This window comes from Tympanuchus pallidicinctus, unplaced genomic scaffold (assembly GCF_026119805.1).
Source record: "Tympanuchus pallidicinctus isolate F22 unplaced genomic scaffold, pur_lepc_1.0 scaffold20, whole genome shotgun sequence".
NCBI classification, from domain to species: domain Eukaryota; kingdom Metazoa; phylum Chordata; class Aves; order Galliformes; family Phasianidae; genus Tympanuchus; species Tympanuchus pallidicinctus.
In genome coordinates this window covers 13,151,024-13,176,116 of record NW_026294722.1, presented here as the reverse complement: position 1 = coordinate 13,176,116, position 25,093 = coordinate 13,151,024, and the positions used below count along the sequence as shown (strand labels likewise).

General features: G+C 50.4%; 3 protein-coding genes across 17 annotated transcripts in view; 2 read left to right on the top strand and 1 right to left on the bottom strand.

Moving 5' to 3' along the window:
• NDRG3 (NDRG family member 3) overlaps positions 1 to 1,546 on the top strand; it is a 55,256-nt gene extending 53,710 nt beyond the window's left edge. For all 3 annotated transcript variants that reach the window (XM_052683745.1, XM_052683743.1, XM_052683744.1), the window contains one exon: positions 33 to 1,546. In XM_052683745.1, the coding sequence (XP_052539705.1) occupies positions 33 to 211 (179 nt within the window). In that variant the 3' untranslated portion in view covers positions 212 to 1,546. The remainder of the gene's footprint in view (positions 1 to 32) is intronic.
• A 1,841-nt stretch (positions 1,547 to 3,387) lies between these two features.
• Positions 3,388 to 6,552, top strand: SLA2 (Src like adaptor 2). Of its 3 annotated transcripts, XM_052684088.1 has the most exons (7): positions 3,388 to 3,504; positions 4,033 to 4,279; positions 4,379 to 4,465; positions 4,651 to 4,850; positions 5,556 to 5,705; positions 5,793 to 5,919; positions 5,998 to 6,552. In XM_052684088.1, the coding sequence occupies exons 2-7, from the start codon at positions 4,092 to 4,094 to the stop codon at positions 6,155 to 6,157; spliced, it is 912 nt and encodes a 303-aa protein (XP_052540048.1). In that variant the 5' UTR covers positions 3,388 to 3,504; positions 4,033 to 4,091; the 3' UTR covers positions 6,158 to 6,552. The 3 variants fall into 3 exon arrangements, with proteins under 3 accessions (XP_052540048.1, XP_052540045.1, XP_052540044.1); XM_052684085.1 differs by lacking the exon at positions 3,388 to 3,504 and having other exon boundaries at positions 3,777 to 4,279; positions 4,747 to 4,850; XM_052684084.1 differs by lacking the exon at positions 3,388 to 3,504 and having other exon boundaries at positions 3,777 to 4,279.
• A 685-nt stretch (positions 6,553 to 7,237) lies between these two features.
• The window catches only part of PHF20 (PHD finger protein 20), a 63,575-nt gene continuing 45,719 nt past the window's right edge, over positions 7,238 to 25,093 (bottom strand). For all 11 annotated transcript variants that reach the window (XM_052684069.1, XM_052684071.1, XM_052684066.1 and 8 more), the window contains 6 exons: positions 24,118 to 24,287; positions 18,823 to 18,922; positions 16,377 to 16,572; positions 13,754 to 14,153; positions 11,174 to 11,357; positions 7,238 to 9,617 (listed from right to left, as the gene is read on the bottom strand). In XM_052684069.1, the coding sequence (XP_052540029.1) occupies positions 9,475 to 9,617; positions 11,174 to 11,357; positions 13,754 to 14,153; positions 16,377 to 16,572; positions 18,823 to 18,922; positions 24,118 to 24,287 (1,193 nt within the window). In that variant the 3' untranslated portion in view covers positions 7,238 to 9,474. The remainder of the gene's footprint in view (positions 9,618 to 11,173; positions 11,358 to 13,753; positions 14,154 to 16,376; positions 16,573 to 18,822; positions 18,923 to 24,117; positions 24,288 to 25,093) is intronic.

Sequence of the window (25,093 nt, the reverse complement as noted above, 5' to 3'; positions counted from 1 at the left end):
TTTGTAAGTGCTGCTCTTGTTCTCTCTTGCAGTGCCAGCAGCCAGTATGACCAGGCTGATGCGCTCACGTACTCACTCCTCTTCTAGCGTGGGCTCTGGGGAGAGCATCCGCAGCCGGTCTCACGCCAGCAACCACGGTGAAGGCAGTGCTGGAACCCCAGACGGAATTGATCTCCAGGATGCACCTCAAACCATGGAAGTGTCCTGTTAAGCAGGAGTCCTTCTTCTGGATTCAGACAATTCCACTCGCCCCACTGAACCCACTCAGAATCTAGCATTTCATACAACGTGGCATTAACTGTTCTCTCTAACTTGTGCATGCCCATCTGAGCTGCCACCTCCTTAGTAGTCTGTACTTGGCATTACTTTGGTCCTTTCTGTATGCCCTTGGTATCGGAGCCTCTTTACAACCCGTTTAACATTCTGCAGTCTTAGTAAATCACGTTACTGTTCATGCTGATACCACCTCCTGTCTGTGCTGTATATCAATGCAGATGACAGCCATTGTCTCCCCTGTTCACTTATATATAATTTCTGTGGCTTTGTGAGGTTTTAGAATTGCTTTCTAGTTGTGCTTCTGCTAAAGGACCCTTGTGGTGCAGTCAGAATGGCATCTGTGGGACACGGGAAAGCAAGGCCATGATGCTGTGACGCTCGAGGCAGAGCTGTGCCTGGAGCACGGAGCCCACCAGGAGGTCTTTGTGTTCCAGGACTCGGGCCGTGCCAAGCAGCTGTGGGAAAACCAACAGTCAGAAATACTGTCGTGGTCTCATCTCTGTATGTGTGTTAAGAAGGAGCAGAGTGATTTCTTACCGGAGCCTCCTGAAAGGGCAAAGCAATTAACAAGTGAACACTAACTGAGGTGCACTATTCATCAGAGTACAAGGGATTAAAGTGCAGCAGCTCTGGCCTCCAGGCTGCCCTTCCTGCAGGGACCCGAGTGCAGTTAAGGCACAGTCACTGTTCTGCCCTGGCACAGGGGGGATCTTTAGCATCAAGTAGGTTGTGGAATGGGCAGCAGAGCCCCTCGCCATCCAGAGATCCCCTATCTCCTGCACTGCCAATTCTGCCTCTCACTGCTGCCATCCCCAGGCAGCGTGTCTGCACAGGGACTTCACTGAGGCTCAGGCAATGCCAGTGAATGGCAGTGGCTGCCATGGGCTGTGTCCATGTGACTCAGGCCAGCAGTTGAGCAGTGAATGCCTTTGTGCAGGTACTGTTCATCGTCTTTGTGGAATTCGCAGTTCTGCTGCCTTTCTGCATCTGTCTGGGTCACTGAGAGCAAGAAGGAAATGCCAGCTGTGTGCCAGGGTCTGGCTGTTAATGGGTGAAAAGGGATGAGTGGTCAGGATGCTGCAGGTCTCGATAGACGAGCAAAACATCCGTGCTTACCAGGTGAGCAGTCCTGACTCACTGGGAGGCAGCTCCCCTGAGGCTCACACTCATGTTCTGCTCCATTTCAGGTAGGGAATGGGACCGGGAGGCTCTGCCTGAGGGGGACTTTGTACCGGTTATTAAATAAAGCTATAACTGAGTTTCATTGTTACCCTGCCTGCTCACCGTGTTTCTCTTGGCAGGGCCTGCACTGCAGCTGTGAGGCACAGCCCGGCCTGGCAGGGCAGTCCTGGGGGCTGTCCTCAGGCAGAGGTGTCTGCAGGCATCGCTGCAGGTTTGTGCCTGAGTGCACAGAGGAGCTTCCAGCTCTGCCTCTGATCTTCCAGCTGATGGTTTGCCACCCGGAGTTGCCTCCAAAGGCAGCGAGTGCTGCGGCTGTCTGTCCCGCTCGGCAGTTCCTGCAGGGACAAAGCAGGGGGTGCTGCAGAACGCAGGGGAAGCCCTGCTGGCTCTGTAACTGTGTGCGTCCAGCCAGGTGCGCACGGAGCGGTGCTGAGAACAGCCGTTCATCTTCTGCTTCTCAGATCCAGTTTCTGCTCTCAAGATGACAGCCTGCTTGTGCTCACGGGGAGCACCTGGGGCTGAGAAGCGGTGAAGCTTTTGGTCTCAGGTTGGTCCTGGTGCCGCGGCTCTGCCCGGGGTGGGCTCCAGTTCACACGTGGGGAACTCCCACTGAGATGCAGTGTTTTCCAGAAGTACAAAGTGTCTGAAAGGTGAGAAACAGGAGGAGCTGCCCGGCAGGGTGAGCGTGAGGTCTGGTCGGGGGAGGGCAGGTGAAAAAAAATTCATCCCTGCTGATTGCAAGTGCCCAGTGTGTAAGAGGAGTTGCAGCAGGCATCGCTGCCGGGCGCTGCACCGAGGGCAGCGGCACGTAGAAGTGATTCCTCCCGAGTTCCCTCATGAAAACACGGACTGAAGGGAACACAAACACAGCATTAAATGAGCTAAAGGAAACAACCGCACCGCGGGGCTGTGCGTGGTGCTGGTGGGATGGAGCCCGGGAGAGCAAACGGATGGGATTTCGGCATTTTGAAAGGGAGAAGAGGAAGAAGGGAGCTTCGCTCCATTGGCTGCTGAAGGGCACAGCTCTGCCTGGGCTTCCCAGGGCTGCGCGGTGGATCCCGGGCCGTGCCGCTTCGCCCTGCGCCGCCGGGCAGCGCTCCGTGCCGGGGGGCAGCCGGGCAGCCGAGCAGCGGGGCGGTGCCGCCCGGGACGCTCCGTGTGGGCGCTGATGGGCGCTTTTCCTTCTGATTCAAGCCGTGCGAGCGCCGCAGCCCCGGGCGGGAGGTGGGGAAGGACGTCTGGCCACGGGGGCTTTCGAGACACGGCAGCGACTCCGGTGGCGGCTTCAAGGAGGAAGCTGGAGTGACCGCAGCAGCTTCCTCCCCCCAACGCATCTGTTATCGTAACTCCGTGGGGAACCGATAGAGGTGGGTGGGTGCGGGGCCCTTCTCCTCCGCCGGACCTGAGGCTGCGTCCCGGACCGCCCCGCGGCTCCCTCTCTGCCTCCAGCTGCCGCTCCGCTCACGGCACCGGAGACGCGCCGCGCTGCCGCACCCGCTCAGCGCTCAGCCCTCAGCCCGGCCCGCGTGCCGCCGGCGCTGCACCGGCGCTGACCGAGCGGAGCGGAGCGAAGCGAAGCCCAAAGCCCTCCGGGGGCGCGAGGCCGAGCGGCGGCCGCTTTCGTATCCGCGCCGTTCTTTTTCCGTGCGCACTTCACACCGACACGGCGGTTTGCGATTGACCAGAAACCGTCAGAGCACAACCGGCGGATGTGAGCGCGGCCGGGGCAGAGAGCGGCGCCGGGGGCAGCGGGACCCGTTTACGCTTTGCCCGCTGTCGCGCCGTTCCGTAGCGCCGTCCCAGCGGCGGCCGCCGGCCCTCCCGCACACGGCGGGGCTGCGCTGCGCGGCGGCGCCGAACGAAAAGGAGAACGGCGAGGCGCCGCGCTGCAACCGGCACAGGAAGCGCCGCAGCCGCTTGGAAGAGCCCGGCCTCTTCGCTTCGCACCGCTGCGGCCGGTCGCAGCCCCGCGTCCGAACGCCGGGATGCTCGGCGCCCGCCCGGCCCCGAGGAGCCCGGCGCGATGGAGACGGCCGTGAGCGGCAGGTAGGCGGGTGATCCTGGGTGGGTGACAGCGGGAAGTGCGGGCTCAGATCGCGGGGTCGGGTCACGGAGCGGCTCTGGCCGTGCCTTCCCACGGGAGAGGAGCCCACGTGCGGTGCTGCGCGGAGAAGGGAAGCGCGGGAGCCCCGCTCCCCTCGGCGCCGACGGCTCGGAGCACCGGGCGGCCCAATTTCCAGGGGATCCCGGGACGGGGTGGGGTGGCAACGTGGGCCGCCCGTCCCCAGAGCCCCCCGCCCGCCGCGGCCGCAGCTCCCCAGGGATCGTACCGGGGCCGAGGCCGTTTCCTCGAAGGACTCCCGGGGGAGCTCGGCCCCGTCCCGGGGCTTTCCTGCCCCGCCCGGCTCGAAGCCGCTGTGCCGGGGATGGGACGCTGACGCCGCTCTGGGATGGGAGCCCGCAGCCCTCAGCCCGATGTGGGCACCGCGGTGTGTGTGGCTGCGAGTCCCGGCCCTTCTGCCCTCCGCCACGGACGCGGCCGGGGCCGGGCCGGGCTCCGTCCTTCCCTTCCAGCCGGTGGGGCCCACGGGCGGGGGCCGGGACTGCGTGCTGACCACGCAGTGCGGCGAGGGATGGGGATCCTGCCCAGCCGGGAGAAGCCGCTCAGCGCCGCACCGTTGGCCGCCATCCCCGCGCCGTCCCCACTGCCCACACAGGCAGCCCCGGGCGGATTCCAGGCGCTCGCCCTGTGTGATTTCCCCTCCGGGACGGGCGCGACCGCTGTGCTGAGAATGGGCGAGCAGCTCCGCGTCCTCTCTGAGTAAGTCCTGCACCCAGCGGGCCCCGCTGGCACCCATCCCCGGGTCCGCAGGGATCCCCTGCCCGCAGCCGCAGGACGTCGTGTCCCCCTTCCCTGCAGGGATGGGGAGTGGTGGCTGGTGGCATCCCAGGTGTCCGGCAAGGAGTGCCTCATCCCCAGCAGCTGCGTGGCCAAAGTGCGGCACAGGTGGGTGTCAGCCCAGGGTGACACGTGGGGGGCTCAGCCGGGACGCCCCAAACTCCTGGGTTGTCCCAAGGACAAACCGCAGCTGCTGCACCTGCGCCTCCAGGCCCATTGCTGGCATCAGAGCTGAGCTTGGGGATGTGACAACGGTGTCCCAGTCCCAATGCCTGAATCCCGGTGCCACGCAGCCCACGGGCATTTCCGCGGGGCCGCCTGTCCCTGTCTCTGTCCCCATCCCTGGGACAGAAGGTGCATCAGCTCTGCCACTCCCTGCTGCCGTGCAGGTGGCTGTACGAGGGCGTGAGTCGGGAGAAAGCGGAGGAGCTGCTGCTGCTGCCGGGCAACCACAGCGGAGCCTTCCTGATCCGTGAGAGCCAGACCCGGAGAGGTGAGCATAGCCTGCAGTGCTGGGGATGGGAAGCCACAGGGCGAGTGGAATGGGGCACAGGCAGCATCCTTGGGATGGAGTGGGACAGGACAAGACAGAAGCATCCAGCAGCACTGCTGCACACAGGACAGAGCTGGGCCCCTGAGAACACCCCAGAACCCGTGCAAGCTGCTGCCAGGGCCCATCCCAGCGCCCCTTCCTCAGCATAAGGAGTTTCCCAGACCCTCCACACCATGTGCCAAGAGCCAGGCCCAGAGTGAGGCTGCTCTGCCACCACACCAGGTGGCACTGGATTGCCCTGCTCAGCCGCTTCCTGCTGCCACTGCTCTGCTCTGTGCTGCACCTCTTCCTCTACCAAAGGGCCCCGACGAACCAACAGACCAGCTTCCTGCAGCCGCTGGTTAAGCGGGGAGGCTCAGCCTCAGAGATGAAAGGGGCTCTGCTCGTGGCACAGAGCCCCACAGCAACCACGAGGGGACCCCGCTGGGCACCCCCAGGCTGAGCCCTTCTCCTGGCAGCTCTGCCACGCAGCACTCACACTGCTGCCATCCTGGTGCTGCGGGAGGGGAGCACTGGACAGTGCCCATCCTGGCAGCCCCACATCTCCGAGCTGTGGGTGCTCCCACTGATAAAAGTGAGGCTGTTGGAGCCGGAGGCTGAGTGGGGCTGCAGGCAGCTCAGCCCCGTGCCCCGCACACCCTGCAGGCGGTTTCTCACTGTCGGTGCGGCGCACTGAGCTCGCCTCATGGGATGCAGTCACACATTACCGCATTCACTGCCTGGAGAACGGCTGGCTCTACATCTCGCCCCGCCTCACCTTCCCCAGCCTGCACGACCTCGTGGACCACTACAGCGGTAAGGAGCAGCAGAGATCGGCCCGGGGCGCCTGCATGTGCCTGCAGGTCGGTGCAGCACCGCGCTGACGCTGCCGTCCCCACACAGAGTGTGGGGAGGGTCTGTGCTGCACCCTCAGGGAGCCCTGTGTCACGGAGACGGCAAAGGCAGCGCCTGCCCTCGTCCGGCCCGCCGTAGTGAAGAAGCCAACGCTCAACTGGGACAAGATTGACAGGTGGGGGCAGCCGTCTGTGGGGGCTGCGGTCCCCCTGGGGCTGGGCGTTGCTCGCTGACCACCCCGTCCGCCCCACAGCTCCATCCTGCTCTCAGAGGCTGTGCCACCTCCGGGGGAGGGAGAGGAGGACTCCCCCATCAGCCTGGGCCTGCGGGAAGCCATCAGCTCCTACCTGCTGCTGACCGATGGCGTGGATACAGAGACCGGCCCTGTGGGGAAGGGGGCAAAGACCAGCTGAGGCCGCAGCCGCCACAGCCCCGGGATGGGCACCCACACCTGCCCCACCGTGGGCTGCTGGGCCCTGAGCAGCACTCAGAGGGCATTACAGAGGCTGCAGCCCTGCAGTGAGGGCACACGGCTGGCGGTAGCCACGCTGACAGTGGTGCAGTTTCTGCAGGAGCTGGGACAGAGCCCAGGGCTGGGGCTGAGCCCACGCAGAGGCACGGCCCCACAAGCTCCCACAAGCACACGTGGGGCTCCGTGCAGCACAGAACCTGGGCCCCCAGAGCCCCTCAACATGACTGGAGCAGCCCTGCCCCACAGCAGAGGGAGGAAGCCACCCTTACCTCACCCCACAGACACGTTCAAAGCTTTACCTCACCCATTAAACAGGATCACGCAGGGCACACAGCAGCACCTGTTTGCAATCTCTTAATTAAGGGTTACAGGGGGGTAAATTCAGCACCACCACACTGAGGCACACAGAGCAGCCCTGCAGCTCGGGCAGCCTTTGCTTTAAGCAAAGTTGGGTTGGAGGACCAACCCAACTCGAGGACCACGTGGGAGCAGGGACAGCGCGGCAGTGCCACACCAAACCCAGCAGTGCTGTAAACACATCAGAGCAGCGCCACGGCTGACAGCAGCCCCCCATTGCACACAGCAGTGACACAGGGCCTGGAAACCTCTGCTCTACCCTTTCAGAGTTCACGGAGGCTGCTGTGGCAGCACCCGACCCACTTCCTGCCCCCGCCACGCTCCGCTCTCCCCATTTTCATGTCTCACTGCTGGGCTCACGCAGCCCCCGCGCACTCTCGGTTCCCCAGGTGCAGCCCAGGCAGGGGTTTCCTCAGGCCCCGCTCAGCTCTGCCCCGTTTGCCCCCTTCTGCTCCCATCACCCAGATCTCATCTCCCCCCTCCCCCTGGATTTTAAATACACGAAAGGAATGCTGCAGGCTGAGGAGCCCTCGCTGCGCAGCTCATCATCCACACAGCAGCAGCAGGCTGCCCAGATGCAGTTCGAGTGGTTTTGACCACAGACACAAACAAAACCACAGTTATTTTATTGAGTCGTTAATTGAAACAAAGACATCGCTAAGACTTAACCAACAAAAACCTATTTATTTATTCCAAACACCAAGATACAGAAGTTTTCAAGTTTTGCAAATATTGCTCCAAAGCAAAATCCTATATACAGCGCCCTCAGTTCTAATAGTGCATAAACAAAGACAAATACGTATCCACAGTGCAATGTTTGCTCATTTCATCAAGGCTCCACGTTGCATTCACTTACCAGTGATTTAAAGAACACAAAGGCGACCTGCCAGACCCCACGGCCGGCCCAGGCTACGAAATAACGATGTGGAAACTTACAGAAACAGGGACAAAATGAATCCAAAGCACAATAAAGAACCTTTCCTGAACATGAGAAACGCTAGTCTAGTTTAAATAAATACTTCCAGCCTTTACCTGCGAGGGCTTCTTCTGGCTGCGCTACAGGAGAACCAGCCCAGGCTCTGCCGCCTCCCACCCTCAGAACAGCCCTTTCTCCCCCACTGCCCTGAGTGAAAGCGCAGCCGGCGCACAGCAAGCAGCTCAGCTCTGAGCAGAGCCGCCAGCTCAGAGCTGCTCCCGGCCTCCCAGCACAGCCGTGTGCTGCACCATGCTCACCCACCAACCCCGTGGGAGCACCTGCTGCAGGTCTCACAGGTTCCCCTTCCTGGCCCTTCTCCCCCCAGCTCCCTTCCTGCCTGCACCGTGCTGCTGGGCTGCCCTGCCCCATGGCACCTGGGGCTCACAGCAGCAGTGCGGCAGCCCAGCACTGCACCCATCTTCAAAGGGTGAAGCGGATCCTCAATGCCACATAAGCCTTATTCTGTGTTACAGAGCAGTTCATTTTTCTGCTGTACGTGTGTTGTGCTCATCGTGTACCAGCCGTGCTATGAAACAGACAATTACTCCCTGAATGACTCCTTGCACAAAGCTGCAGCAACTACCCGGAGAAGCCCTGTTACCTCACCTTCTGCAGGGACTGATCAGAACATTCCCTGTGTAGATAATGTTGCAATTATTACTGTAGGAGTTTCCACAGTAAATCATTACCATTCGCAGTAAGTGAGCACGATGGGCTCAGTGCAGCTTCAATCCACCCTCGGCAGCACCGTCACACAGTGCAGCCTCTTTTAGGACGCCCTCTCCATGGGAAAACACCCTCGCCGTTCTGTACAGTGACCCCAGCTGTGGCAGGAAGGAAAGCGAAGCTGCAGTGCTGCTGCCGGAGCGCTGATCCACAGCAGAAAGGCTCCTGATGCCTCTGACAGCACAGCATTGCCTCAAGGCCTGCACAACGCACCTGAATCCACGCAGCATCTTCACCTTGCTTCACAGAGTAACAGACCAGGACACCAAAACGTAAGGCAGGAAAGGGAACTCGCGAACACACACTGTTAAGATAACAACCCACTCAGTGCCTCTCAGGACAGCACCTCATGCATAGATCTCGAGGCTTTATTTACACAAATATAAAACAAACTGATTCCCAAAACCGCACATTCATGGTAAGTCTTTACAGTGAACACGTCCCGAGTGCTGAAAAAAGTCTACATTTCAAAACAGAACCGGAATGGCGACTATTAACAAAGGGAAAGGCCACACGACGCCCACTGCAGCCCCTCCTCCCCCTGCAGAGCAGCAGGGCAGGCAGCTCAGCCCCAGCACTGCGAGAGAGACAAGGTCAGAACCCAGAACAGCCATTTATCCCAAACTGGGCGCAGCGCACGGCGCTTCTGCTGCGCTGCTGCCTGGGCTCCTGGCCGCCCTCCACGTGGCAGCCCAAAGCTGGGAGCCGGGCATTCATACTAGGTCTGAAAAACGTTATAACATTTCCTAATGATTAAATACAGTGTGCATTACGCATAAACCAGAAGGAATAAAACATGACACAAGTCACTGAAACTATGCGGAGTTATTTACAACCTCTGTCAACTGAACGTTTTTGGCTCTTAGAACTCTGTTCTTCAGTGGCACAACTTTAGTCAGTTTAATCACGAGAAGTCTACCTCTTCATGAGCAACTTGTAAGGAGTGAAAACTGGAGTATAATTTAATCAACCAACACCCAGCCTTTGAAGACAACAGTATTAACCTCCTCCATTCCCAACAGCCCCGGAATCAGGAGATAAAACAACCTTCTGGCCGTTCTTTGAGCAGCGCCTCTTCGCAAATCCCTGAAGTCAGTCTGCACCACATGCAACCAGCATGCCAACCTCACTTAAATACACACAGCTCTCCAGCCGGACGCCCGACGCCGCGCTTCTTGCAGTCCCAGCACTCCCTGGTCTCACGTGGAGCAGCACAGCGCGATCTGCTGCACCTTGCTGAGGTCCGTGATCAGCTGCTTTATGCAGTGCTTGAGCTGCGGGAGGCGGGCGAGCGGCTCGGGTGGCTCCAGCTCCCCCGTGTAATCCAGCCAGCTCTCCAGAACTGCCAAGAGAAACAGAAGGGACATTCCTTCAGTTCCCACATAGGTTGCTCTGAGCCACAGAACGAGATCTTTACATCCAGCATCAACCTTGAGAAACGCAGGCACAGATGAAACAGCACTGAGATGCCACAGAGCGACTCCTGCTACCCATCTTTAGGAAGAGCTTTTGATACTAAACAACCAATTCAACGTTGAAGGGAAGTTTTAAAGGACAAAACCCAGATGTTCCCAGGAGAAAGCAGTGAGAGACGACACCACGTGGCACTAGGAAGATCATACTATTGGAATATCTTATGATGGGATCTTAAAAGGACTGGTAATACAAAGAACTGCAATCTCTGAGACCATCGGCTCTAGTGCAGACAGACACCTTCTGCAGGAAGCAGGAGAGGTGGTGTGCAAGGAGGGGCCTGAAATCAAGGAGCAGCCAGAGCAGGAGGAGTTGGAAGCGGTGGCACAGTCAGAAAGCAGTGGCAGAACTGCTATAGCAGAAATGTGGTGCAAGAAACTGCACAGCTGGAGCACCAAGATGGAGCTTTAAGAGAAAGGCAGGGCAGGAGGGGCCCGGGAGCCGCCCTCCGTGCTAAGAGGTGGGCAGACTGCAAAGGGCTGCCTCTGAGAGCAGCCATGCTCAGGTCAAGAGTTTGTGGGTTAAAAACCAGGAGCTCAAAGGGCATCTGGCAGTTGGGTCAACTGTGGGCACCTGATCAGACAGAGCCTGAGGATGAAGCCTTCTTGCTCCAGCTAAAACAGGCATCACACTTTTTCAGTCTCTCATCCCAATGAGAGATTTCAACCACCCGGGGCCTCTGCTGGGACAGCAGCACAGTGGGCTGCAAGCAATCCAGGAGACTCCTGGGCTGCATGTAGGACAACCTGCTGGTGCAGGTATTGGACAGACCAACCAGTGCTGAAGCACTAAGAGAACCGGTGCTCACCAGTGTAAAATAAATCATTAGTGAGGTTCAGATCAGAGTTTGTCTGGGGTGCAGCAATCATGGTGTGAGGTAGGATGAGCAAAGCCAAGGCACAGATGGATCTGCACTTGGTGAGGGACGTGAAAAATAAGGCAGTAAACTGGTCAGAAGAGTGAGGTCAAGGAGAGCGTGTCCCTTCTAGCCACACCCTTCAATAAGAGAGAAAGGAGAACTGTTTGCAATAGACCAGGAGAACATTGGAGAGGCCATACAGAAGAGGGCAGAACAGCCAGCAAGCCCAAAGAACAGCAAAGCTTGGAGACACAGAAGCACTATGGAAAATGACAACAAAAACAAGACATGAAAAACATTCCAGTACATCATCTGATGCAAGTATTCAGAGATGATGCAAGCAGGATTTTTTATTCAAATTAAGTTCTTCATGGTATTAATTTGATCTTCAATTTTGTTTTCAAACCTTCCAAGCACCACAAGTGTCTGCTTTCTATTACTCAATGCAGTCCATCTCACAGCTTAACGCTCATCACTCTGTAAGGCCTGCAGAAGTAAATCTACAGACAGATGTTTTTTTGAACAAAATGCAGGGTTTTTTTTTTAAATAGAAGAACACTACTTACCATCTAGCTCTTTCTCAATGAAATCCATCCTGTGTATGACTTCATCTTGCAGGGATTCCACATGAGCTAAAAGATTAAGCTGCCACTGCAGCTGTGAGTTCACAACCCCTTCTTTGTCCTTTTCCAGCAGTTTCATTTCAATAGCTTCCTCCGGAGAGGCTTTCTTAGATGCAGGTTCTCTTACCTAGCAGAAATACAAATGCCATGTCAATATTTGTAAGTGAGGTAGAACTGGTGAGGCAGGCTGTCTGGGTGACCCAGGCTAATGGCTTCACAAATTTTAGGCTAGCAGGAGACAGAGAGACACAAAGAAAAGAGAATGTAGAAATGTGAAGGCAGTTTAGGTAAGAGCAGATCAGCAACAGCCCCTCATAGTTCTTTTGTTAAGACCTCATCTCTGCAGCTTCTCCAGCACCTCGTTCTGGGAAGGTAACACTGAGCTGTAAGGGACACTTGCTTCCTGCAAACTTCCTGCTGGAAGACACTGCACTAAACCTGCGTGTCCAGGAAACACCACAGATTTTCCTTTAAACACAGAGTCACAGAAACACCAAGGTTAGAAAGGATCTACAAGATCACCCAGCCCAACCATCCACCCATCACCAATAGCTCTCACCAAACCACGTCCCTCAACACAAAATGCTCCTTGAACACCTCCAGGGTTGGTGACTCCACCGCCTCCCTGAGCAGCCCATTGCAGTGCCTGACCACCACCCCAGTATTTCCTAACATCCAGCCTAAATCTCCCCTGGAGCAGCTTGAAGCCATTGCCTCTGTTCTATCACTGTTACAGGAGACAAGAGCCGACCTCAGCTCACCACAACCTCCCTGCAGGCAGTTACAGAGAGCAGTGAGGCCTCCTCTTCTCACACTGAACATTCCCAGCTCCTTCAGCCGCTCCTCATAAGATTGGTGCTCCAGACCCCTCACAGCTTTGTCTCCCTTCTCTGAACCCGCTCCAGGGCCTCAATGTCTTTCTTGCAGTCAGGGCCCAAAACTGGACGCAGCACTCGAGGTGCGGCCTCACCGGAGCTGAGTACAGGGGACACTCACTGCCCTGCTCCAGCTGATGACGCCATTTCTGATGCAAGCCAGGCAGCCGTTGGCCTTCTTGGCCACCCGGGCACAGTGCTGGCTCACGTTCAGCCCAGTGCTGACCAACACCCCAGGCCTGTTTCTTCTGCACGGTCTTCCAGCCACTCCGCCCCAGTCCTGCAGCGCTGCCTGGGGTTGTTGTGGCCAAAGCGCAGGACCGGGCGCTTGGCCTTGTTGAACCTCGTCCCATTGGCTTCAGCCTGTCCTGCAGGGCCTCGCTGCCCAAAGGCAGATCCACACTTCCAGCCAACTCGGTGTCACCTGCCAACTCACAGAGGCGCACTCCATGCCCTCCCCCAGGCCGTCAATAAAGACACTGCAGAGCACCGAGCCCTGGGGAGCAGCAATGGTGACAGGTCTCCAGCTGCATTCAGCTCCATTCACAGCCACTCTCTGGGCCCAGCTCTCCAGCCAGCTCCTTATCCAGGCAAGAGTGTACCTGTCCAAGCCACCTGTCCAAGCACAGCAGTAACCAAGCAAAGACAGGCTGTGCTACAGCGAGGAGGGGCTCTTCCTGAAGCAATCCAACCTCAGCTCTTCTGTAACATCCATCTAAACACCCAGACACCTTAAAAAACCTGCCTGCGCTGTGTCAGCAGATCATTCTTCCCAGGCTTCTTTCCGTCATTTTTCTGACACGTGACAGGATTTAGAAAAAGACTCTTCAGAAATCAAAACACTGAAACATGTCTTTCTGGGAAACAAAAAGCCATCCCATGGATTTGACAGAAATCAGAAAGAACATGATTTACATGTTCTTTTGAAATAAAATACAAGCTAAACAGCACCCTCATCCAAAAACCAGGGAGGTCAGTACTTCCCCTGAGGCATTCCAACATTTGTCAGACTGTATTCCATGACTGACAGCACCTTAGAGAAGCCCATCTGCACACTGCAAGGTAGAGAGGCCTCTGCTACAAGTTTGCTAGACCTAATGGAGCTGAAATTTTAACTGATTGTCAGAAGCAGAAAACTGGAGAGGAAGGAAAAGAGCAGGAAAAGAACTGAACTATTCAATGCCGACTATTCCTAACCATCACTACAGGTTACTTACTTACACACTGCCTGAAGAATGTGGAATCAATTTAATTAATGTAACTATTAAATAAATGCAAGAACAAGCTGGTAATACCCAAAAGCTGCAACAGCAACGTGTTTGAGAGTGCCATACGTGCTTGCCCTGCTCTCTCCCTGGTGTTCATCTGCACTGTCTAACTCAGCCAAGTAAGGAGCAACAAAGTGCTGGTAGACTGCAGTGCACGTTCCACAGACTGCACCAATGATTTAAAACCCCAAAGTCGACTTTGGGATGAAATGGTGAAGATGATTACATCTATTATTTAAATGTGCACCAGCAACCTAAATTTAGCACTGTGACAGGAAAAAAAGTAAAACAGAAAAATACCATTAAAAGGGCGAATGAGTTCTGCACTTGGCCAGACACACACATTCTCCCTGCAGAGAGGCTTGTTTTAATGTAAGTACCTTGGAGTAATTGTGTTTGGATTCATTTTCCATTTTACATATCTCTCGGTCCAGATTCCAGCCGAGCCTCTCCGACAGGACGTCATCCCCATTTTCCCTGATTCTGTTTACACCCTCATCCATGGCTGCACCTCTCGTTTCCACCACCAGCCTCTGCTCTATAGCAGGGTAGTAGGCCCGAGGTTTCTGGTAACAGTGTTCACTCGTGATGTAAGATTCCTCCACAGAAGGAATGGCTGAGGGTTTCTCAGCTGTCCCATTCCAAGTTCTATAACTCGTTGTCTCCTCTTTGCAACAGTTTTCTTCAATGTGAATGATGTGTTTCGTATGGATTTTTTCATCCACTGTGATGTGCTTCCATGGATGGCACCAGAGCTTCAGGTCAGGATGTTCTTTATTTCTGTTCAAACATAAAACAAGTCAGACATCCACCAAACTTAAACTCAAAGTAGGCTGCATTACCACGTAAAGAAATCAAGCAAGAACACCTGCAATGCTACACACTTCAGTCATCAGTATCAACAAAAACACACAAATAAGATGAAATGAGATGATTTCCCTGACCTCCACTGTGCATCATCAGTGCTGTTAGGTTCACTGTTTTCTTTTCTCTAACATGGTACATGGAGCAAGCGTTGGCATTAAGGGAAAGGTGAAGAATAAACTTCAAAGATATGAATGCAAAATTTCACCAATGTTGCCCTCAAAAGCAGAGATTCTCCTCCTTGTTTGTAATTTGATAACAGCATTAACCCATTTTCCTGAGGACAGCTGTAGAAGTATTTTAAACAGGTAAGTCAGGTACGCTCAAATTAAAGCACACCCATTAATATAAAGTGTATTTCTACCCCAGTGAAACAAGGCCCGTCCAATTGCTCACTTTCAGATTTTTGCCTGCAGCTCCCCCCAAAGCAGCTTCAGAATTCAACCTGCTGATTTTGTCTAACCCTCCAATAGTAACAGTGGCAGACTCAGTTCCCTCACATCTAACTTCCCTTTAGACACCCATGGGATCACTGGGAGAAGTATCACCTGATAAGCCAACATGTCACAGTCCCCCCAGCTGCCCTTTATAAAAATCCTCATTTCTCTTGTTTTCAAGTTGACTAATATGGAACAACTCTTAAGCATTATTTATTCCAGCAGCAGGGACAGCTATAGCTATCAGATTATTCACAGATTTGTTTGTTGTCACCCCCTTGGTGAGGCACCCTGAATGCACTTCTAGAAAAGGCAAAGCCAGGTGCTCACTCACCAGAGCTTTCTGCTCTAGCTCCACACATTCTGCACCTAAAGGCATTCTTTGCTGAGCAAAGCAGCAAGGGATCCTTTGCATAAGGCAGAAGGCTGGCAGATGACACAGCAGCTACACAAGGGTGGGTGCTCCCATGCTGAATGCCCGCGCTCCCTTCTGAGGGCTGGCACCAAACCTGCCGCAGTGCCTCTGATCCCATGCAACCTGCTTGAGATACTGAGCAACACCCTCCTCATGACTGTGAGATCATCTCTCCCAGCCTGCAGATCTGCATCAGCACTATGACCATTCTTCTAATTCAGTCTTTTTTTTTTTTTAAATCCACTCTGATTTATATAATGATGAAAAAAAACCTGGGGCTGCAATCTCCAACAAGGATCACCCATCTTTAAGGGAACCAGACCATACAACAACGCCAGGGGGGGAAAGGGAAAAGTGAACAAAGCCTGTAACAACCATCACATACCTGTCCAGTGCTCCAGACCACAACACCAGGCAAATCTCAACTGACAGCTGAAAGTCACAGTCTAAAGCACTGCTACTTAAGAAGAAAAGGCTTATGGACTGGTCTCGGGATATTTGCTTTCCAGTCACCCCAAGACAAAGGTACTTACAGATCTGACTCACGTTACAACTGGCACCTTCTCGCTTCAGGCATTCCAAACACTGCCAGTGGCATTACTGCAACACCACAGATTAAACTTAAGGAAAAAAAAGACTGAAGAGACTGGAAAGACTCCAAGCTTTGTTTTCTAACTAGCTGTTGTTGAGTAAATTATCAATGAGTAAACTGTAAATGTTATTCAATCAATTTGAAACTGCTAGATGTGGATTAGAAAAAACCTCTCAGTCATCAGTACCAAGGGTGACCTCAAACAGAAGACCATTGATTTCTCCAGGGATTACGAACAGCACTGGTGCTGTTTTTTGTTTCTAGTGTACCATGCTTGCACAGAACTGAGATACTACAGATCACTGAAGGTCCAACTGCTCTTCCTCTATAGGGCAACAAGTTATGCTATAAGAAGAGACGTGGTTTCTACTCAAACAGCTAAGATTTAAAATTACTGGATAGAGAAAGTAAGTGTTCAAGAACATTGCTATGGTGATACACCGTGCTCTAACTGCTACTGCTCTACTTTGGTGCTTTAGGAAAAGCTGCTGTTAGTTTTTTCGTATTTTCCCAACTTCTTCACACAGCCAGGTCACACTCCCCACCACACTTATCCAAGACAACATTAGCAATTCAAACTACAGTGACATCTGCAGAGGAACACAAAAGTCACTCCAAATTTCTTGTTATTTTTCTACTTCTTGAGATCTAATTCGCATTGAGAACATATCAACTGATACTTAAATACTGCTTACTTCAATATGCTCATCTTCAGCTGCAGTCCATGCAGTACTTCTATCACTCTCTGCACGTCGCCAAGAAGCTGGTGAGTGGCTACTATCTTCTTGGCATTCTGGTGGGAGTAATTTTCTTCCAAGAACGCTAAGCCGTGCATGTGGCCATTGCTCAACCACTCCTTCTCATACCAGTACTTTAAGCTGGACCTCTGACCTAAAGCAACAGTAATGAGTGTGTTAAAATGCAGCATTAACTACAGCACGTTGACATTACTGGTGGTAACTGTGATATCTGTCTTGCAGCAGCTTACCAGCCCTTATCAGCAGCACTAAGAACGATTTCGTGACAGCAGACAGAACTTTGGAGATGGAAGAACTTGTACATGGGAAGCAAAATGGTACCTTGGTCAAGAAAATCTTGGCGCAGCTGTAAAAGCCAGGGGCATTCAGACCCTGATTCCACAACAAGCACATGCAGCTGATGTACAGAGAAATGTGTGACTGTAGCAGGGTATCCTCGAGTATAACTAAAGCCAGCCTGGATACAGCTCTGCAGACAGAAATGCCATGAGAGCCAGCAGTCCTTGTTTTCAGGTGACGGTTCAGCACCCTGAGAACACCCCACTCACTGCCCCAACCACTGCACTTACAAAGCCAGAGATGTTGCAGGAGCACAGGTCAGAACCATATGCACAGAAGTCTCCAATACAAGCAGGTTAATATTCATTAGAAAACGGCAGCAGTCAGGGGTTTGTTGAAAAAATAGAGTCAGTAGGCAGCAGGATGAAACCAGGGGATCGCACTGCCTACCCACTGGGAAGCACCACTGGCTGAGCTGTTACCCAGGGCACAGGCACACTGAAACAGAACTCTCAGGGCACCCTGAGAAATTACTCCTAGATTACATCCCTTTTGGAAGGTAATTAAAAATAGCAACAAAATGGTTGCTAATACACTTTTAAAATTGGGCACAGCCATTTCCAGATTCATAAACTCTATCTGAGCTCATTTCAAGCTAAGGAAAGGTTCACTGAAACTGAGAATCCACTTTATAGCTTGCAGCCAAAATGTTGGACAAAAATTTTACCTGTTCTGGAAATCAAATCCAAACAAAAAATAAAATTTTCAGGATCTTCAAAGCAAAAAAAAGTGATTACACTAATTAAGCAAATTAAATGCTAGCTGCAATTGGTTTTCATTGGAAAGCACTCTGATGAAGTTCAAGTGTGATGGCACGACTTCAGCTTGGACATGCACCTCAGCTGGGTCCAAAATAAATGCTGAAAGTAAGTGGTTAGAGCCCTGGGTGCAAAACACTGCATTAATGATTGTAATAAACGCAACCTTAAAGTTTATAAATTATTTGGCTAAGATAACTGTACTTAAGCATAGTGTCTTGTCTTTGCTTTGAGTACAAACACTGTTAGTGCACAAACTCTGCTTAGCCGCAAGCAAACAATTTAGGAGCCTGAAGAATGTGCAGCTGTCAAGAAAAGCAGTGGCCACTATCTGAATAAGCACCTAAACTCCGTGTGTCCGTGGCTTGTTGCCTTCTTTTTGATATTTTAATAAAGCTACAAGGAACAGAACTTTTTTATTCATACACATTACCTACATACACTACAGTATATATTCTGTATACAGCCCAAGACAACTGCCTTTCACTCAATGCAGCCCAGGCAAGCCAAAAGCTTGGAGACCCCCGACATAAGCCAAGAGGGTTTGTGATGAGGCAGGCTGACATCCCAGGCATCTCATCACACATGAGCACGGACACAAGCCCAAACCTCATCCATTTCACACTCTGCGAGGCTTTACGACACACAGAAGGAAGCCAGAAACAACCCATGTCAGAAGGGCAGTTTTTATCTGCTGCATAAGATGAGCTGAGACATTCTAAACTATTCAGCCTCATGTTTGGGAGTAGAAAATGCATTGCTTAATTAACTCTGACTGTGGGTAGTACCCACGGTAACTTCTGTTTATATTTATAGATGTGCCTCTTCCAAACAGGCCAAGGACATCACAGCTGTTGAGAACCAGAGACATCTTGCTGCTTTGTTTTCATCAGCACATAAGCCTGGCCTCTCTGGAAGAAAACTGCAGTCATACCCCTTAAGATGTGTCTGCATTTTAATCATAAGGAGTTTTACTGAATCCTCCCGAGTCTTTAATTTGTTTTCTGTAGTCAGGCTGCTGAATCAATTTCAATTCTTATTACTGACAAACGTGACACAGATGGCCACAGTTAAACATTGATTTCCATTCCTGTCCAGCTGTAATTCCACAACATTGACTCATGCATTCACATGAGCTCAGTTACGGATTCATGAAGTTGAATTTCTTTACTGAAGAGACATGGCTAGTGAAGCAAAAAAAAAAGTTTAATCTTTGCAACAGCAGTATACAAACTAATAGTTGCTACATACATAAGAAGGTCGTGTAACTTCAAAAATTTCCATACCTGGGGGATCTTGGCAAATATAGCAGGTGTATTTCTCAGGTACATTATCTTCCAGTAAACCCATACAGACTCCATGCTGCCAGCACAGACACTCTTCACACTGTTAAAGTAAAGAAGGGCACATCAATGGAGCTCAATATTTTTACCTCAGTTAAGAGATGCATCATCTACACATGTTAAAACAACAAGGTGTATCGGTGTCCCTTCCCTGGCAGCCTCAAACCAACATACTAAAGAAACAGACTGCCATGCTATCACAGTCCTTCCCACATTTTTCACACAATTTATGGAGATGGGACAAATTATGCAGCCAAAGCAGAGATCCTGAGAAGTACCAAAATGTTCCCTTCGAAGATGAAAACCTTTTAGGAGATGCATGCACATGTTATCAAGGACAGCAAACAACATAAAAATCGAGATTTATAAAAATATATCAAGTTTTCTAATGTAAGTTTTTCACCCTCAAAGAACAAATTAACATACTTACCTGTAAAATCCAAGGGATATTCACAATACACAGAATTAGCCAACCCTGTGCTTCACTGTACCTCTAGCATTTTGTTCATTTCCACAAGGGAACTTCCATTCATAGAGAAGAAAAAATCCTAAAGTTTTTAAGATCTTCCTGATGTTTGTCCTCATTGGTAAAGACTGAGTACTACTTTATAGTGCAGTGACACTACTTAACATGTAATCCTTGTACTTCTATCTGCAGCTTCAGGGCAGGAACAACTACACCCACACATTCTGCTTCTGCCTCTTTCTTCTCGCCCCTCTGGCCTTGACAAGCAGCCCAATCCATAACTGTAGCCTAAAGGCCAACAGAACATGAGACAAAACCACACATAAGAATATGAAGTCATTTTTAATTTGAAACTGTGTGGTGTGGAGTTCGTTAGAGTTCCTCTTTCTATGAGAAGGGAAACTGCAGATAATCCTGATATTGTGGAGAACAAGCCAAAAGCTGAATGCAGAGACCACGGCTACATCGGCAAAAGTTTTCAAATGAGCTGAAGTGAAAAAATGGCAACTGCAAGCAACCCGAGAGGATCCTCGACCTGCAAAACACCAGCTTGGTAAGCACCTCAGTTGTGCTGGCCAACACCTAATTAATGCCCTTCTCATCTGCTGCATTTTCCTCCGGCCAAGAGAGACAGAGACAGGGAGGCACCAGCGGCTTCTGCGTACGTCATCTGCTCTAAGCAAGCATGGAGGAAACTGGAGCACAGAAACCGCCAGCGAGAAACAGACTTCTGAAAAATGGGACTGTTAGTGTCTGGCCTTACAAACGGAAAAGGGGATCTGAAGCAGGAAGATGTTTCCAGGAGATATTCAGAGACCAGCCCCTGTTCACCAAGTAAGATACACAGGAGCCAGAGGAAGCTGTCCTAAAAAGAAGAGAGACAAAGAGACCCAGCCTTCCTGCTACAGAACGAGAAGGGAGCTCCTGGACCGGTCACACCTGTACACCAGGCAATGAAACACACAGCTCCCTCCTCCTGTCTGCACCTCTACCTCCCACCTCAGCTGGGCTGAGCCTGTTGCTCTGGGTCCACATCAACACCCCTGCCCAGGCAACAGAAAGGAGATGGAGAGGTAAGCCAAGTAAGAGATTTTGAAGAGAAAAACGCGCACAAGCGAGCTGAATTTCAAGCAAGGAAGAAATAACCAAGCCCAATAGAACATACATTTAAAGCAGCTTTTCAGCAACCAGAACAACAATATCCTGATTCTACGGACACCCATGTCCTCCAAAGGCGCTGACGCTGAGGCACACCATTCCCCATCTGATACACACAAGTTCACTGATGTTTATGTACAAAAAACAAACAGAAGGGATGATGTCATTTTATTGGGTCCTTTTTGGGGACCCAAGTAGAACCTTAAAGATACAGTCCTGTGCTTTCTAAAGCAATAGGAGGCAAAGTAGTAAAACTACTACCTTCATAGGAAGTTATGGAGACTAGAATAAAATCATAGTGATTGATACATTAAATTAAAAAAATAAATCAATAAATAAAAAAAACCACTTTGAAAACAGCTAATAACTGGAACAGGTACTTGCTTTACAAAATCTATTTGTGCCCTTGCTAATGAACAATCTTTGTGCACAATTTGCTAGAGACAACATAAACCAAGTTCAAGATATGGGAAGGGTATTTTATCAGTTATCTTGAATTTACCAGGACATTTACTACGAACTCAAAGAGATAAACAGAGACAACTCTGCTTAACTGGGTGAAATCCAATCAAATGTTAAGGCTCCCCATGCTTCCAAGCAAATAAAAGATGCTGCCTCGTTTTTTCTTCATTAATTCTTAATTGGGTACATTCATGAAAATGAGCTCAGTTTGAAGAGAAAATGACTTGCAGCTGTATTTCCTTTAAGGGGACACAACGCACACATCATGAGAAGACTGAACCTCCACTCACAAGCACAGATCAAGTGCTCTACTTCCTAACTTTGCTCTCAAGTCAAAGCAGTCTGGTTTATAGGTATGTGCTCAAGCAGGTGCCCCAAACATCTGTGTTCTTCAGTGAGATCTCTATGAAGGAATAAGCTAGAACAGAAGAAACAGCTCAACAGAAACAAGTGCAAAGACAATATTCTTCCAAAAACCCATACACTGAAATCATGCATCTTCGGGAAGAGAAGACAAGCCCAAGTGCAAGCTCTGTTAGGGCAAACTCTTCCAAACTAGAGTTTCCAAATATCAAAGTCTACATAGGAAAGAGGGAAGAAAATCTTTCCTCCTTGCAAATCCACGATAACTGACATTTTCCTTTGACTTTCTGGGTACTTCCAGTACTTCACCTCTGAAAATGAGTTCCCCTCATCATAGTTCCACAGCTGCATATGAGAGGATCTTTCCCTTATATCAGTGATCTGCAATTGAAGAGCTAACTCAGACATTTCTACACCAACAATTAAAGGCCAAACTGCTCAGACCATTTTCTCAAAAACTACAGGCTGACCAAAAGGAACACAGGGCACAGCACTCAGCACCTTAGGTTATCTGCATTGCTAGCCCTTGTTAACATCTCCTTGCTCCCATCCCTATAACCAATGCAGGTACCTGCCATGCTGCCCATCTGCATCTCTCTTAAGAAAATAACCTGCTCTCCTAGATAGCTCTCCCATTACACAGAATGTCTTGTTTTTGTTCTTTAAAAAATAAAACCTTTGCAATGTATTAAAGAAACACCCAATTAGTTAAGCCTAGCAAACTGCAGCTCACAAAAAAAGCAGAAAGCAGCAGCTCACAAAACCTTACAAGGAAGCTATGCTTAGACTACGTTCTGGCCAGCTGACGTTTCTCTGCATTACTCAGTTGTAGACCAGCACTGAGACTGCTTCTGCTGCAATAATCACAGCCCAGTCTACGCCTTCCCATACTTCATAGAGCCATCTCCTCTGAAAGCAGCCAGCTCCTGTTATGACCAACAGCTTTCTGTCTCCTCTTCCTCTCCTACTCCCAGATGCCATTCACTCACTCTGAGCACCCATCACCACTCCCTTCCCAACCAGGGCACGAGGCACATCTCAGCATGCATCAGGATCCAACACTAATGCAAACCGTACGTCACAATGAACTAAGCACTACAAGAAAGGTGTTGGACCTTCTTGGACAACCCATCTGTTAAGCACTACAGAAGACCAAAGAAAACCACTCAATCAAGTTAAATGTTAAGCCTGACTGCTGAGGACAGAACCTAAGCCCAGCTGCACTAAGACAATTGGAGAAAAGGCTGCTGATGTTCAGGACAGAACAGGTGCTTCTGTACACCTGCTGAAGAAGCCAACAATTCTTCACACTAGAACTAACCCAAGCAGTGCACTCCTCTGCCCTTACCAGGCTTCTGCCCCTACTCAAGCAACAAAGGCAACAGAAACAGGCAGAGCCTGCAAGGCAGGCTGTGCCAGCTACTCCATTCCTCCTAGTTCTGAACACTAAGAACTCAGCTCACTGCAATATACTAGCAGCTATCCCAGAAGCCTGTTTAACCCCTCTTCCATTAAGGGGGTTAAACCTCACAAAAATTAACAACAGGATGCCTGGGGAGACAAAGAATTTTTAGCTCCACCTATAATTTCTGGCAATGTTATGTTTATAGTAAATAAACATGGCTCAGAAGTCAACCTGCCTTCAAGGAAACAGAACACCAAGGATTTGCAGCTGTGAACAGAATAGTGCAAGCTTCATTACTCTGTCAGGCAGTGCCCAAGAACTGCAATTGCTGCTTCCAGAACAGACCAACAGACCTTCCACTAACAGGACATCTGAAGTATCTGCCTGGAAAACCAAAGAAGTGAAGAGGTGATGCTTTATGGAACACCAGGTCTGAATGCATCTCAATAACCCAATGACGTTAACACACTGATAAGTCCCCCACAGTGCTCTGTGAAACACTGCTGTCACTGCTGCTTTGAGACAAAAAACTCACCTGCCATCAATCTGTGACAAGACCTACAGAGACGAGCAGGTAATCCCCAAAGTATGTAATCCAGACACAATCATGACACTTTCAAAAATAAACAAACACTTCAAAATAATCTAATAATTACCTTGAAATCTGCAGTGAGCCCACAGTTACACTACTGTCACTTTGACCTGAGGTCCCATCATAAGAAAGAGATGGACGTAAGCCTCCTGAAACAAAGCTCATTCTTCAAAAGGCAACTATGAAAAGCTCATTCAAGAGCATGAAATACCAAGTCCCTGCGTGACTTTTTTTCCTGCATCTTCTAAGGCTTATGGGGACTTTCTGAAGGAGACCACACAGCTTGTATGAGCAGCAGAAGAAAAGTAAACTGGAGCAAAAGAAGCCGAAGTCAAATATATACCAAAACCTTTGAGATGAATAGAAATTGGGTAGAAAGACTAAGAGTAAAAGAGAGGGCAGTTTCAAAGAGACCTTTAATCACCAGTGTTAAGTGGGCAGACAATAGACACTGCTCTGGCTGGCAAGTTTTCTGTACACTCAATTTACCAAGAGTACAATGGACAGATGGCTTAAAGCAGATTAGCAAATGCAGAGAACACAGCTGAATGGAAGAGCTGGTTTTGCTTAAAAAAAAAACAAAAAAAACCAAAAAACCAAAACTCCACCAATTCAAAATGCATATTCTCTAAACCTAGGAAGTGTTCCAGGTTTCTTTTTCTTGTAGATTTGCATTTTTCTAAAACAAAACACAAACACTAAACCCCAGCAAGTGACAAACCAACTATTAAAGACTTTCATAGATTCCTGCAGCTTAACCACTTCCCTCAATAACAAAACCTGAACCTTTACCTGAATCATGAAGTCGTTCTCTTCTTTTACTTCACAAACACACCGAACAATCTCAAAGTCACTTTCTTCAGCTTCTTCATCAGGATTTGTGGTTACATCGACATCCTGACTGCAGTCATCGTCGCTCCAAAGCAAGCTGTCCATCGATGACTCACTCATGGTGTCCTCCTCTATACAAAAAGTCAAATACCAGGTAGTTACAGAAAGGTCAAAAAAAACTCCCAAATAACCCTGGATTTGTAGATACACATTTCTAAATGTGTCAGTTCATTTTTTTAATTCAAGGAACACCGAATTTGTTCATTAACACTGGCACAGGTTGCCCAAGGAGGCTGTGGATGCCCCATCCCTGCAGGCATTCAAGGCCAGGCTGGATGTGGCTCTGGGCAGCCTGGGCTGCTGTTGGCAACCTGCACACAGCAGGGGTTGGAACTGGATGAGTGATGTGGTCCTTTGCAACCCAGGCCATTCTATGATTCTATGAAGTTCTATACCATCATTAACAGTTTGTTCAAAACAGGTTAAGTGTGGCAATTCCTGAGCTTTAAGAGTAGCAGAAGAAAAACGTGTCTTTTTTACTGCACTAACTTGTAGCAGCAAATATCAAGACACTAAAAGATCATGAAAGCTGGAATGCAGCAGCTTTATAAATATCATAAATATTACGAGGTCACTAATGTCTACTTGAGAGCTTCTTTTCTTTACTTAGTTGAGAAAGCCATCAGAAAAGCATGCAGTTCTACAGATATGGCAGGATACACAACCACAGCCAGTGGTGTCCCAAGCACAACACACATACCATACAACCTGCAAAGCATCTATTTTTAACTCTGAATCAATTATCACTTTGAAGGAAACCTTAGGAAAAAATAACAGATTTAATCACTGAACATTTATCACAGAGCTCATAAGGAGCTGCAAAAAAATGCAAAATTAGTGAGTTCTCAAAACAAAAGGAAAATACCCCTAAAAATTC

Excerpts from the sequence above, each read along its gene's own strand:
- SLA2 (XM_052684084.1), top strand. The coding sequence starts at position 3,909 with ATGGGAGCCCGCAGCCCTCAGCCCGATGTGGGCACCGCGGTGTGTGTG. Across the intron at positions 4,280-4,378 it reads CAGCTCCGCGTCCTCTCTGA|GGATGGGGAGTGGTGGCTGG; the intron begins GTAAGTCCTGCA and ends CCTTCCCTGCAG. Across the intron at positions 5,920-5,997 it reads AACTGGGACAAGATTGACAG|CTCCATCCTGCTCTCAGAGG; the intron begins GTGGGGGCAGCC and ends TCCGCCCCACAG.